We start from the raw sequence: 16,161 nt of genomic DNA on the forward strand, positions 1-16,161 counted from the left end.
AATATTTAATTGTTAATCAAAATTAAGTTGAAAGAACTTTTGAGGAACATCATACCTTCTAAAACACGTCCTCTAACATCAAGAAAACTTTTTTTACGTCCCCAGAACCAACACTGAATATTTGGAGAACGTTCTTATAACAAAAATCTGTTAGCTGGGATAGTGATGTAGAGTTCAGTCTTGCTGAGGGACTCTTTCTGAGTTTTATGTCACACAAAAGGCCCCGTTATTAGTTCACTTGTAAAAGGGTATATGAATAACTAGACACATTTATTTCCATGAGCTTGAATTCAAAATTCAATTTTAAACATTTACATACTCTCGATAGAATCATTTTTCTGTCTCTGGATTCATTTTGTCATACTTTTTTTTGTACCAGCTACATGCTAAACAACTGAAAAAACAATAGGTTACAATAAGGTTACAATAAAAACTACAGTAACTTAATAAGCATAGCCAAAGGCTTTTATTATATATTGTGCAAGCACTGCAAATCAACCATAACATGCACATACTTCAATACTGAAACCAAAGATGATTTTCCCAACATCAATGGGTACATCAGTACTGATTTAACTGATATCTGTTTCTGACCACAGAAGAAGGTTTTAAATGTCTAATAAAATGCAACATATGAATTACCATAACTGCTCCTCCAGCCCCCTCGATGTCACCAGGGGCTCAGTGTCTTGCTCAAAGGCACAATGGTGAGAAGATTTGTCTCTTAGTAAATCCCACACTTTTAAATTACACCTACCGACTTTACTTCAGACATTCTGATATCATGTAAAAACACTAAAAGGCAATTTGCTTGCACGAGGCTGGTCTATCATTGTGTGTTCTAGTGCAGGTCCTATACAGCGGAAATCTAAAGGTTTGAGATAATCAAAGTATATTTAAACTTTCATTGTGCCCCTAAAACAAGCCACATGACTTCCAGACGAAACAGATATTTATCATTGTTTGTAATGTTCTTTTGGGGCTTACTGTGCCTGTCACCCTCAAATATGGCAGTGTTGCAACAGGTATTTGGATGACAGATGTTTTCAATGCCCAATATTTCACAGATTTTTACAATTATCATATGCATCTCCTGTAACATAACTCAAAGTAAGCGACTGCTGTCCTTTGAAAACACATGCTTATTCATTTTTAACAGGTTTAAAAATACTTCAAACATTTGCCCATTGTCTTTGCTGACTTGCGCTACAGAATGTACGCTCCCTCAGTATACTCTCAATCTAAAGCAGACGACAGCCCACTAGTTACAGAGACTTCCTCCGTACGCCTGGCAGCTCTCTGAAGCTGAGTCCAGGAGAAAGTGTGCTACCAGGAGAGGAAAGAACTGTATTGTTCCTGGTTGAGGAGCTACCTTGTATCCTGTAGGAAACAGAGTTGTAGTACACCGAGTTAATGTTGCACTCAGGGCACTTGTTTTGGGACGGGGTTGGGCTGTTGCAGAGGCCCAGGTGATAGCAAATGCAGGAGCACAGCAGGCTCAGCTGAGACCGAGAGCGGCGCTGGTTTGCGTGTAACGGCAGGGGCAGAGGCGAGTACAGCTCGCGCTCCTCTGCTGGGGACAGGATGAGGTTGGTGCAGCTGGTGCCCTCCTCTATGGGCAAGAAGAGATTGCTGTGGACGTGATTATCCCGCCCAGAATTCATGGCCGTGAGGTTGCGACCCCTTTTCAGTGAGGCTCGTTCCTGAGCGTCCCGCTTCTCATCCTCGCTGTTCATAGTGAGGAACCTCAACACCACCAAGTTGAGGAACGCGCCGATCACTGTCAAGCCCACAAGGATGTACATGAAACTAAAGACTACATAAGGTGTCTTTTCTTGAAGGTCCTCCTTCTTCTGCAGAGCCACGAAGTCCCCAAAGCCGATGGTGGTGAGAGTGATGAAACAGTAGTAGTACGCGTGGAAGAACGTCCAGCCCTCGAAGTGCGAGAAGGCTGCGGCCCCCACGCACAGAGTTCCCAGGCAAGACAAGAAACCTACCAAAACCATGTTTTCCATGGAAATCTCTGTGCGATGAAGCCCGAGGCATCTCTTGACGCGGCTGAGGAGGTAGCGGACGAACGTGTTCATCCTCTCGCCCAGACTCTGGAACATCACCAGTGTAAGAGGGATGCCCAGAACGGCATAGAACATGCAGAAGACCTTCCCTGCGTCTGTGCCGGGGGCGGCATGGCCGTAACCTGCAGAAAAACAGTGCCAACATCTCAGTCGGAGGACTGAGGCACACATCAGTGCCAAAACACATGCTTCATGGATACATTTGTCAATGTTACCTAAAAGATTAATTACACTTTATTTTCTGGTGTCCTTGTTACAGTGTAATTAGGTAAATAAGTAGCAATTTTTACTGTAATACTGTCATTTTTTTACAGTAAATTTGAAAATAACAGCCTGAAATTTATGTGATTAACAGCCTGAAATTTATATGATTATGTATGAGTGTGTGTGTGTGTGAGTGTGAGAGAGAGAGAGAGAGAGAGAGAGAGAGAGAGAGAGAGAGAGAGAGAGGGAGTATGTGTGTGTGTGTGTGTGTGTGTTCACTACTCATATGTTTGAACTAACTTGGGTGGGTTAATTGTGAGTGTGGGTTACCATACTTGGCCTTCACATCACTTCACTACATTAGCTTAGGATCTTTAAACCTTGTATATTCATATCAAATTTCTGTTCTCACCCAGTCATCAGAAGTGTGACAACATTTGTTTTTATAATTTTTCATCTGTTGTTTATTTACAGTCTTACTGGCAACCAAAATTGCCAGTAATGCACTGTAAATTTCAAAGATTGTGGTTATTAATATTAATCATTAATATAGGGTTAGATTTTGGCTTAGGGTTGGTTGTCTGTAATTATGCATAATTTACAGTCATTCCTACACTGTAAATTCCAACAATGATTCTAACTAACACGTTTTAGTTAACTTTACTTAATGTCTTAACTTAATTGTAAAAATCTAGTAATCTGCACTATTCACATACTATGCTTTGTTTACTAAGAAAACCCTAGTTAAGATTAATTGATTGGTTTGAGTGTGGTTTTTGAGGCGGGAAAAATCTTAATGGACTTTCCACTCATTTACTCTGTTTGCATTCACTCATTTCCCAAAGTCATCTTCATCATGTTGAATTGTCAATACAACTGAAAAATTTGAGAGAACATCACATAAGCTGACTTCATACATTAAATGTTGATTTTCCTAAAATGTTTTTAGTCACCATTATGGCGATAGTGATCCCTTTGGTTGGGCACTTGGAACTTCATTTATACTACTGTAATTATCTTTGATGCAGTGATTGCAACAAGAAATCTGTTATTTGGTTTGGAATGAAGAGAAGTAAAATATATTATTATATATGTAAATGTATTTTTATGTATGTGGGTATTAATGAGTGATGTATTACATAACTACATTTCATGTCAATTAATGAGCTTTTATAATTTTGTTGCTAAAACTTACGTCCTAAACACCTTGTGAAACTTTTAATTGGGCTTATATAATCCCTCTATATTTGTGACAATTTTGCAATTGATCACACTTGAGTCACACAGACTTCGACATTCAGCATACAAAACACAACAATGGTAGCAATTATATTTTATTTGAAGTAAATTATCAAGTACTCTCTACAGTTATTTTTTATTTACTAGAACTCTTGTGTAAGTGAACTATACTAACTAAGCATTTGTCAGTACCACATACTATTCCTATTTCACTTGTTTTTTTAAGGCAATCGGTTTGCATGCTTTTTTTTAAGTCCAACTAATTAGACTTCACAGTGTATGTACATGTACAAATGTAACAAAGACACTGTAATAGTGTTACAGAAAGTTGTATAATTGTAGGTTACATTCTTAAAAATGTAAAATAAAATAAAAATAAACAATAAAATTTAAATTTTTTGCAGCGATGTCATAAAATAACCTTAATTTTCTTCTTATTTTTTTTAGTCTGAGCAGTTCTTAAAAGAACCATTTTCTTCTAGTGTGAAGAACATTTTAGGCTAATAATCTATAAAGAACCTTTTGTCCAATGGAAAGATGTTAAAGGTTCTTCATGAAACCATCAATGCCAATAAAGAACCTTTATTTTTAAGTGTGTATGATTAGTAATGCGATCGTTACTAATTCAATTGCTATATTCTTAATGCTATTTAGCAAGTAGGCTAGATTTTTTTTCGCACGCAACGGCTGAAACACGGAAACACTGAAACTCACCTATCGTGGTGATGACAGTTATGGCAAAGTAAAAAGACCCAGCGAATTTCCACTGTCTGCCAGCGCGATGGGGCTCAGCCTGCAGCACTACCCGCTCGATCTCCCGATAGTCATCCTCAGTGAAGCGATACTTCCTCTTCATGTCGTTGCGCTTCTGCTCTAAGAAGCGTTTCCGCGCGCTCTCAGTCTCGGACTCTAACGCGTCGAAGACCGCGGCGCCCACCAGCAGGTACGAGAACATGCAGAGGATGAGAGAGAGCGTGCGCACGTTCTGCTTCTTCATCTTCATCTTCAGATGAGCTCGAACAGGTTGCGCGATTCAGTGCATCGGTATTAACGCTCAGTCTATGGGGCTTCTTGGTTTATGTGACATTGAGTAATATCCAGGTATTCTGTCAGACGCGTTTCTGAGGAAGAACATAGTGTACCGTTTTCATTTGTTGCAGGTAAATTCGTTGAGATGTGGTAGAGATCAAACTACAGTCTTCCTGTTATGCGCAAATCGTGCGAGGGAGGTTTCGAAGCTGAATCTGTCATGTCTGGCGACCAATAAAATCTCCTGAAGTCCAGCTGCACGCGCACAGTCAGTCTCAACAGGACATGCTCATACCCTGGTGAGTGTGAAGATGTTGAGGTCGCGTATACGCGTACTGATGTCTGCAAGCGCGTGGTCATTGCGAGCTGAGGAAACAACAGAACCATCACGAAGCTTTGAGTGCTTGCGCGAGGATGCGAGCAGACTGTCGCTGTTCATGGTCCTGAACTTCAGCTTCATGCAACGAAATTCAAGCTAAGAACATTGTAAAAAAAATATTTTAAAAAATCGTTTTAAAGAGTAATTTACTGTGATAGAAATTTACTCTGACATCAACGCATGCTGGTTCATATTCTTACAAATGACTGAACCAACAGCAGAATGATGTTGACGTCACAGTAATTTACTGCTCTTGTTTTGCTGTGAATTTACATTATATAGTTGTCTTTAACCATGCCACTGTAATAAAAGTATTCTTACCACTGTAATTGTTTTGAAGTCACCAAGTTCCATTTGCTTGGGATCTTGAACCCTCTGTATTCATATTCAAATTTCTGATCTACACTGTTAGACCTTACCAGGTTTTTTTTACAGTAAAATATTGGCAACACTGTTGTCAGTAATATACGGTTAATTGTACAGTTCTTTACTGTAATCTACAGTATGTTACTGTAAAATGCACTAAATTAAAACTCTTGTTAACTAATTTCACTTGCAGAACCGACTGCCTTAAATTGACCAACTGTCATATAAATGTATTAACTAAAATGTGTAATGCATTAATAATGTGAACTTTTTTCATTTGAGACCACTAAAAAACTATTAAACATAAAGAGATTTCCACTGGACCAGCAACTACACGATCACGCCTGTTAAATAAAGCAACATGCAGCAAATCATCAGTGTTTCTAGATCTTCTGCTGGACTGAAGCACAGGCTCTACTCTTCAGCACAATGGTGACCCACAAAACTAAATTTTACAGTAAACTACTGGCAACAGTGTTACAGTATAAACCTGTTTTATTACTTACAGTTAATTACTGTTAAAATACATTCAGTGGGAGTGTCTTTATATCTTACACTGTTAACCCTTTCAACCCCACAGGAAAATCCACACTACAAAGAGTAAAAAGTAACATTGAGACAGTGTTGCAGTGAGATAATTAAGTGAATATGTAAGTGATTGTTGAGCATTAGTGATGAACACCTGCTGTTAACAAGCAGAATCACTGAGGGAAAGAGAAACACAAGAACTACAACTGACTTCCAGCCATTACACATTATTACACTTATTATTAACAGTATGGCTTTATTTCTGTCATACATCAAAAGAAGTTGTCATTGAGATGTTTAATTGAAAAGCCTGTTGAATCACTAACCTCATTCAGAGTTTAATCCTGTATCAAAAGTGTTACATTAGCACCACTGTTAAACTACAACAATGAGTTACAATGATGATTTTTTAACACATCATGCACAACCAAAGAAACAGAGCTACACTGTATTGTAGAAACACAGAGATATCAAAAATTAGCACATGAATCTCAACAAAGGTGGGGGGGGGGTTTGGGGGGGAGTTTTATACTATCCTGGAACCCAGCATGCATTGTGACATTCAAGTTTTGATTGTCACCATTGCTGAGATTCATGTGCTGATTGTTGATGTCTGTGTGTGTCTGAGCTTAACAGGAGATCAAAAGGTTTTAATGCACTGCATGATTTCAATATCATCCAGAATAAATGGTTACAGAAATAATGCTGTATTTCATGTTGTAAATTAAAAAATATATGATAAATATTAAATACCCATAAATTAAAATCTTGAGATTTGTGAGATCAGAGAATCAGACATGTCCAGGGTGATTATGGCATTATCTCAACAGTCAAAAACACCTGATCATCTTCTTCTTGGCTTGTTCTTCCCATAACAAATGTGTTTTATAAACTCATAGTTAAAGCAGCCAGAGAGAAACTAATGGTATAAAGTCAAGTGTAAAGTGACCAACTAAAACAAATACTGATCTCCATCATGGTGACTATAAACTTTATTATATTCAATAAAACATCACCAACTAAATATCTGTTAATTCTCAACAAGAACTTTTGTACATGTATAAAAGAAATCGTAAACTGGTTTGTAAACTGGTTTCACGCTCAGTGTGGCTGAAGTCAGTTTTAGTTCTTGTGTTACTCTTTGTGTTTCTCTGTCCTTCAGTGATTCTGCTTATCAGGTGTTCATCAGTGTCTCAATTCACTCACTTCTTTTCATTCACTCTGTCAAGTGGAATATATTAGTGAACTAATGTAGGGAATAGTGAATGAGGGTATAGGGTGTGATTGTGAAAACAGCCTCTGAGTGTCGATTTTGAGCACTGCTGATTTACAGTATATTCCTGTAGGCTATTTTTGTTTTCTACAGTATATTACTGTTTTATTGGAAAATGGAATGATATTGTCAGAATTTGGCCTTTTTTTACAGCAAGGGTTAACAGTGTAGTCAAGTCAGAGGTGTCACAAATAAAAACATTTGATAATAGGAGGATAAGCTAGAGAATAATAGTCTAATTGGCTGATTTTAAGTCAGTCAAACTATATTCTTAGCATGAATTGTATTTCAGCATTAATGGAGACTTAATGTCTTATTTCAAAATGATAACTGTTTGTAGATGGATCTTTCGCAATAGTGAAGCAACTGCTGAGATTCATCTTTGAAAGATGTGATTTTTATATGTATTAGATAAAAATGAGGTAATTGCACTCAAATATTACAGAAAGTTATGTGGACACAATGATTGAAACAGAACTCAAGTTCAAGTTATAGAACATTTTTAGTTCCCAGCATGATAATTGGATAATAATTGTATAATTAAGTGATTAATTAAGTGCTGATTTAGTGATGCTCACCTGCTGTTACCAAGCAGAATCACTGAAGGAAAGAGAAACACAAGAACAACTGACTTCAGTCACAGCCTTAGATGAAATCAACTGAGGATAAAATAAGACATTAAATCTCTGAAGATCTCAGCAGAGGAGGATTAAACAACTCCACAAACAGCATTACCAGCTTCACTTATTACTAACCAGACTGACTTTATTTCTGTCAGACGTCTACAGAAGTTCTTATTGAGAATTAACAGAGGTTTAGAAGTTGATGTTTTATTGAGTTTCATTTGAAGACACCATGATGGAGATCAGCGTTTGCTTTAGTTGGGCTCTTGACCCTTGACTTTTGCATTTAAGTTCCCTGGCTGCTGTAATTGAGTATTCATAAAATGCATTATCACGACACAAAAAAACAAGAAAATAGTGATGGGAAAATGAAACTTTGGTGAAGCACTAAACCACTTAGAAGAATTGTTTTGAACATGTGTTCATTACTCGAAGCTGGTGAAGAGCCAAGGCTGCATCTAAATTATCCCGGCTAGATAGTAGACACAGCAGCTCTATGCTTTGTGGTGAAGTGCCTATTCATTTAGTTTCTAAAGTACATTATGGAGAGGATAACATGAAATTAAGAGCAAATGTATACATTTTGAAAAGATATGTGCAACTCTAAAATCAAAGAATATTCCATAAAATAAAGGAATATATATTAGCCTACATTTTTATATAACCCTCCCTCCCTTTTATTTCTAGTTATTTGTTATTTTATTTATTGACTTATTTAATATTGAATATTTGATATTCAAATAATATTACTTGAATAACTATTAGGAATTATGTGTCATTATAAGAGTTTGATATAAATATGTGAATGTTACATTTTTATTAATATTTATTTATTGTTTTTTCCCCCTTAAATCATATGTAAAAGTGTCTAACTATGTACTTTTTGGTTATTGTTCTAATCATGTGTTTTTTGGGCTATGTGTTGGTGGGTATTATCACAAAAGAAAAAAAAGTAGAAGGAAAAATAAATAATAAATGAATATTTATTGGGGGAAAATATGATGTCTTTAAAGGAACTGTCCATTTGTATAATTGTGTTAAATGTGTTATTTGGACATTAGATGTGCCTTATTTAGAAGTTTAAACCTACAAGTGTATTTTTATGATAGCAATAACTGTAAAGGAACTATTGTAATGGGGTAAATCAAATGTAGGCTAATATACTGTCAATTACTAAGCTCAGATTCATCTTACCAGTTAAAATTTATACTGTGCTTTTGTAATTATTTATTTTTAATTTTAACTTCTGCTTTAAAAAGCTTTTTTTTAGATTGTGTTCTGATGTTCTTCTAATAATCATAAACATGTACTACAGCTGCCAAACAAAACCAGAGAGAAATGTATTCATAAATCTTTAAAACAATCTAATTAAATCTTGGGCACAAAACATTCAGCCAGTAAAAAAAGAAAACCTGTAGTTTATATATTCTGTCTGTCTAGTCTAATTTATCATTGTAGCCTTATTTAAGTTTTTACATATTTTCTGTATACTGTGTATTTATTTTTGGACTAATAGTGGTTAATAAAGTCCAATAATGGTATGAGAGAGTGTCAGTGGTAATATCATTGTGTTCTTGTCGGTCAGTGTTAGAGGATCTGTGTAACAGCTGAGGCTTAGCCTGACAGTTAGCCTGCCCTGGACCAGGCTAGTTTCCCAGCATAAGTTGCCAGGGTAACTGAGTTTGAACTATTTTAAGTTTGCTTTATGAAACAGAATCCACCGACAATAAGTCTGACTAACCAAAATAAGCCTGGCTTGTATTCTAATCTTGTTTTATGGAACAACCCTCAGAGGTATATCTGAATATTTTGTTAATTGTCACCATTGTTGAGGTTCATATGCTGATTCTTGATGTCTGTGTGTGTCAGCATGTAACAACAGAGATTTATAAAATCTGATTGCTATAACCATCGATCATACGCTATAGAACCAGAGTTCTATTATAATGACTAATACAAAACTATTAAAATATCACCTGCTAAATTAGAGATTAAGCTCTGGAAAAGATCAATGAATCAAGTCTCTAATTTATGATTTTCATCATCAAAACACAACCATCAACACCTGATCATATTTTATTTTGTGCCTGCAACAGTTACAGCAGCCAGAGAAAAACTGATGTTAAGGTCAAGAGCCCAGCTAAAGCAAACACTGATCTCTATCATGGTGTCTTCAAATGAACCTCAATAAGTCATCAATATCTAAACCTCTGTTAATTCTCAATAAGACCTTCTGTAGACGTTTGACAGAAATAAAGTCAGTCTGGTTAGTAATAAGTGTTTTTTTATCAAATCAATTAAATTGAGGTAATCGGTGTCCTCAAAATAAATGAGCTAGTTGAACTTGTTGGGTTTTACAGTGTGTTAAATACACAAAAATTATTCACAATTTATTTGGTCATCATTATTTATACAAATACAAAAGCAATTATTCTTTTTGCTGCTGGTTTTTGATATTCTTCCAACACTTGGTATTGTGTTAATCTCCTCTTCATCTATCAGTGGGGGTGCAGGTCCTTCTTGCTGTTGGCTGAATAGAAGTCAAATGTTAATTTCATTGGCCTAATTAGGAAATGTTACAGGTTGGATTAGGGAACATTTAATTATGTGAAAAGAGCATTTGACTATGTGGAAACAGAAATAGACACTCAAATGTTTAAATATTTAATTAATTAATGTTTTAAATATCAATATTTAATGTCAAATGCTTGTAAAGTCATGTAGCCCAGGGTTCACCAATCTCGGTCCTGGAGGGCCGCTGTCCTGCAGAGTTTAGCTCCAACCCCAATTAAACACACCTGAACCAGCTAATCAAGGTCTCACTAGGCATACTAGAAACTTTCAAACTGTGTTGGAGCTGGTTGGAGCTAAACTCTGCAGGACAGCGGCCCTCCAGGACCGAGATTGGTGAACCCTGATGTAGCCTACACCCATTAACCTTTTATGCTTAAAGATTTAACTGATTGAATTATGTTTTTATACCTCATTTTTATTTGCTGCCACATTCTTTTATTTTTTTTTCTTTATTTTTTTTGCTCGTGGGATACCTTGAAAATGAGTATTAGTTCAATAACTTACCATTCTGTCAGTTTTCACATGATAATATAACAGTGATTAAGAATTATACTTACGAATTGACTCGGAAGTATGCAGACGTCTTTTTATCGGGTCCTGTTGCCATGGTGAATCATAATTTCAGAGCTCCATTGATCATGGCTTTTCATAGTCGTAGTGCACACACTTAAAGGTGCTCTATGCGATGTTGGGTGACGTCACTTCTTGTTGAGTACTGTCAAACAAAACGGAGGCTAGCTCGACCCTCCCTCCTCCTCATCCCGGCCCCCTCATCCCGGCCCCCCAGTGGAACTTGGTGCTGGAAACCCAATGCACAGGACAATAGTGACACTAGAATAACAATATTCATGATTCTGAAGCTGAAAATACAGAATTATTTCAGACGAATATGCTTGCACTCTTTTTTTTATGAGCATATGTACAGGCTATATGTATGTATATATATATATATATATATATATACAGTGAGGAAAATAAGTATTTGAACACCCTGCTATTTTGCAAGTTCTCCCACTTGGAAATCATGGAGGGGTCTGAAATTGTCATCGTAGGTGCATGTCCACTGTGAGAGAAAAAAAAAAAAAAATCCAGAAATCACAATATATGATTTTTTAACTATTTATTTGTATGATACAGCTGCAAATAAGTATTTGAACACCTGTCTATCAGCTAGAATTCTGACCCTCAAAGACCTGTTAGTCTGCCTTTAAAATGTCCACCTCCACTCCATTTATTATCCTAAATTAGATGCACCTGTTTGAGGTCGTTAGCTGCATAAAGACACCTGTCCACCCCATACAATCAGTAAGAATCCAACTACTAACATGGCCAAGACCAAAGAGCTGTCCAAAGACACTAGAGACAAAATTGTACACCTTCACAAGGCTGGAAAGGGCTACGGGGAAATTGGCAAGCAGCTTGGTGAAAAAAGGTCCACTGTTGGAGCAATCATTAGAAAATGGAAGAAGCTAAACATGACTGTCAATCTCCCTCGGACTGGGGCTCCATGCAAGATCTCACCTCGTGGGGTCTCAATGATCCTAAGAAAGGTGAGAAATCAGCCCAGAACTACACGGGAGGAGCTGGTCAATGACCTGAAAAGAGCTGGGACCACCGTTTCCAAGGTTACTGTTGGTAATACACTAAGACGTCATGGTTTGAAATCATGCATGGCACGGAAGGTTCCCCTGCTTAAACCAGCACATGTCAAGGCCCGTCTTAAGTTTGCCAATGACCATTTGGATGATCCAGAGGAGTCATGGGAGAAAGTCATGTGGTCAGATGAGACCAAAATAGAACTTTTTGGTCATAATTCCACTAAACGTGTTTGGAGGAAGAAGAATGATGAGTACCATCCCAAGAACACCATCCCTACTGTGAAGCATGGGGGTGGTAGCATCATGCTTTGGGGGTGTTTTTCTGCACATGGGACAGGGCGACTGCACTGTATTAAGGAGAGGATGACCGGGGCCATGTATTGCGAGATTTTGGGGAACAACCTCCTTCCCTCAGTTAGAGCACTGAAGATGGGTCGAGGCTGGGTCTTCCAACATGACAATGACCCGAAGCACACAGCCAGGATAACCAAGGAGTGGCTCTGTAAGAAGCATATCAAGGTTCTGGCGTGGCCTAGCCAGTCTCCAGACCTAAACCCAATAGAGAATCTTTGGAGGGAGCTCAAACTCCGTGTTTCTCAGCGACAGCCCAGAAACCTGACTGATCTAGAGAAGATCTGTGTGGAGGAGTGGGCCAAAATCCCTCCTGCAGTGTGTGCAAACCTGGTGAAAAACTACAGGAAACGTTTGACCTCTGTAATTGCAAACAAAGGCTACTGTACCAAATATTAACATTGATTTTCTCAGGTGTTCAAATACTTATTTGCAGCTGTATCATACAAATAAATAGTTAAAAAATCATGGTAACCCTTCCTTTTACAGTCCCCTAATTACTAGGTATTTACCTGGTAAATATATGGTAAGTTATAGTTGGTTATTGGTAATTACCACAGGTAACAAGAATGTAAATGCAGAGAAACTACAAACTAATTACTAGGTATTTACCGGGTAAATATATGGTAAGTTATAGTTGGTTATTGGTAATTACCACAGGTAACAAGTATGTAAATGCAGAGAAACTACAAACTAATTACTAAGTATTTACCTGGTAAGCATATGGTAAATTATAGTATTTTAGTGTGTAATTACTTAAGGTGATTAGTATGCAATTACAGAGAAACTACCAGGGAAAAAAACACCACTGTTAAATATCAACTCAACAAAGTACTGTGTACTTGTTACCTGTTTAGGTTGGTAATAACTCAATTTAATTGTGTACTTCCTCAGAATGTAGGCAGCCAATTTTTAGAAACACCTCCAGTATTACCCATCAATTCAAGTTAGGTGTGTACAAGTTATCCTAAGGTTATGTTGGTAACAGTCCATGTTTATTTATTACTACCTTGAAATTAAGATGGTAGTTTCCAATAAATTACTTTGTCTTACATAGTTGTTGTTCATTGCTACACCCATTTATAGAGGGTTTATCAAATAATTTACCTTACACTTACCTGGTAACTACCCCGCAGGAACAGTTTTCCCTAATGTCATGGCACATCTTAAATACTGGGTATGTTCTTGCAGATGTTTTTACAATTTACTCAGTAAGTAAAGTGCAACTGTACTGTAAAATGAAGCCTGCATTCAGTTCCCGCGCGCGAGCAGAGAGATTCGCACTCGGCACATTATATTCCGCGCGCGAGCAGAGAGATTCGCGCTCGCGCATTATATTAATGTACTTTCGCGCTACAATAATGCGCTCTCGACATTTGACAGGAAAATAACGCCACACCCGAGTCTGTGCAGTGGTGAACGCTGGACCTGAGTCTGCGCAGTGGTGAACGCTGGACCCGAGTCTGCGCAGTGGTGAACGCTGGACCTGTGCAGTGGTGAACGCAGGACCCGAGTCTGTGCAGTGGTGAACGCAGGACCCGAGTCTGCGCAGTGGTGAACGCTGGACCCGAGTCTGCGCAGTGGTGAACGCTGGACCTGTGCAGTGGTGAACGCAGGACCCGAGTCTGTGCAGTGGTGAACGCTGGACATGCACAGTGGTGAACGTGGGACCCGAGTCTGTGCAGTGGTGAACGCTGGACCCGAGTCTGTGCAGTGGTGAACGCTGGACATGCACAGTGGTGAACGCTGGACCCGAGTCTGTGCAGTGGTGAACGCTGGACATGCACAGTGTTGAACGCTGGACCCGAATCTGCACAGTGGTGAACGCTGGACCCGAGGCTGCGCAGTGGTGAACGCTGGACCCGAGTCTGTGCAGTGGTGAACGCTGGACGCTGGACCCGAGTCTGTGCAGTGGTGAACGCTGGACCCGAGTCTGTGCAGTGGTGAACGCTGGACCCGAGTCTGCGCAGTGGTGAACGCTGGACCCGAGTCTGTGCAGTGGTGAACACTGGACGCTGGACCCGAGTCTGTGCAGTGGTGAACGCTGGACGCTGGACCCGAGTCTGTGCAGTGGTGAACGCTGGACATGCACAGTGGTGAATGCTGGACCCGAGTCTGTGCAGTGGTGAACGCTGGACATGCACAGTGGTGAACGCTGGACCCAAGTCTGTGCAGTGGTGAACGCTGGACATGCACAGTGGTGAACGCTGGACCCGAGTCTGTGCAGTGGTGAACGCTGGACCCGAGTCTGTGCAGTGGTGAACGCTGGACCCGAGTCTGTGCAGTGGTGAACGCTGGACCCGAGTCTGTGCAGTGGTGAACGCTGGACATGCACAGTGGTGAACGCTGGACCCGAGTCTGTGCAGTGGTGAACGCTGGACCCGAGTCTGTGCAGTGGTGAACGCTGGACATGCACAGTGGTGAACGCTGGACCCGAGTCTGTGCAGTGGTGAACGCTGGACATGCACAGTGGTGAACGCTGGACCCGAGTCTGTGCAGTGGTGAACGCTGGACATGCACAGTGGTGAACGCTGGACCCGAGTCTGTGCAGTGGTGAACGCTGGACATGCACAGTGGTGAACGCTGGACCCGAATCTGCGCAGTGGTGAACGCTGGACCCGAGTCTGTGCAGTGGTGAACGCTGGACCCGAGTCTGTGCAGTGGTGAACGCTGGACCCGAGTCTGTGCAGTGGTGAACGCTGGACGCTGGACCCGAGTCTGCGCAGTGGTGAGCGCTGGACATGAGTCTGTGCAGTAGTGAACAAAGTTTACTGTGTGAAATAAACAGTTATGGACATGTAGAAATTAAAGTTGAAGCTCCAATCTCCCCCTGAAAATCCAAAAAAAGTCCATTGGCGACTCAATGACTACTTAGTTTAGAGAAGCTGTCAAACACAACTGTCAATCATAACATCACATTCCCATTTTTATAGCATCAAATAACTAACTAAGATCAAACTTATTAAAAAAAAAAAAAAACACAAACTTAAATCAGCATGATAAAAACTACCTAAAATGACAGAAAACATATTTGAAAAAAATTTTGTTTTATAATAGTAATAAATAATTTGATTGTTACACGCGATGGAAATTAAACAATCACATTACACTTCAAATAAATTTTGACATTAGACTTCATGGGGAGGCGGGCTTTATGAGCTATACTGGGACCAGCCACTGGGGGGCGGGGGCGATCGAGACGCTTTGGCTTCACTTTACAGCACTTGTGCAGCATTGATCTGAATGTATACTTTAGAGCAGTGGTTCCCAAACCTGTCCTGGAGTGATACCCATGTGATAATGAGCTGATGAGTTGAATCAGGTGTGTTTGATTAGGGAGACAAAGAAAACGTGCAGTGTTGGGGGTACTCCAGGACAGGTTTGGGAACCACTGCTTTAGAGAAATGACTTTAGGACCCAAAAGAACTGCTCATTTGCTCAGAATAGAGCTATAAGGCCATCTAGTGGCAAGAGTCAAGAAATATCATGTTTTATAATATTTTTTCCACAAGAGGTCGGCAAAGACACCCAATGTAAGATACAATGTAAGAAAAAAAAAAGAGTATAATTTTAGGGCTTTTGGGCTTTCATTTTGACCCGTGATGGAAGAATGAGGGTTAAATAGGCATCCAGCCAGTAGATAGGCCTATTTTTTTTTCTTGTTAATATTGTTGTTGATTCTTATTCCTTAATATTATATTACCTGTGGTTTTTATTGTCCATGCATTTTATAGACCTCTGGTCTTTGGAATTACCACGTGCTCTCTTTTATTGACCCCAAATACTGGTGATAAGAGGAGCATGAGTGCTTGTGAGTTTGATGACACCCATGTAATAATGATAACAACAACAGCAAAAGAAGGTCACTGTATAACACTCAGCATACAGGGCTTCTGTGACGAGCAGCGCGCGGGCGTGAGTG

General features: G+C 39.2%; 1 protein-coding gene across 1 annotated transcript; it reads right to left on the reverse strand.

Annotated features, from left to right (window-relative positions):
• Positions 1 to 445: 445 nt before the first annotated feature.
• kcnk15 (potassium channel, subfamily K, member 15) lies at positions 446 to 4,736 on the reverse strand. The gene is made up of 2 exons (XM_084098138.1): positions 4,233 to 4,736; positions 446 to 2,197 (listed from the first exon to the last, which is right to left on the reverse strand). The coding sequence occupies exons 1-2, from the start codon at positions 4,519 to 4,521 to the stop codon at positions 1,266 to 1,268; spliced, it is 1,221 nt and encodes a 406-aa protein (XP_083954264.1). The 5' UTR covers positions 4,522 to 4,736; the 3' UTR covers positions 446 to 1,265.
• Between the last annotated feature and the right edge of the window lie 11,425 nt (positions 4,737 to 16,161).

This window comes from Abramis brama (genome assembly GCF_963993115.1).
Source record: "Abramis brama genome assembly, chromosome: 22".
Taxonomy (NCBI): domain Eukaryota; kingdom Metazoa; phylum Chordata; class Actinopteri; order Cypriniformes; family Leuciscidae; genus Abramis; species Abramis brama.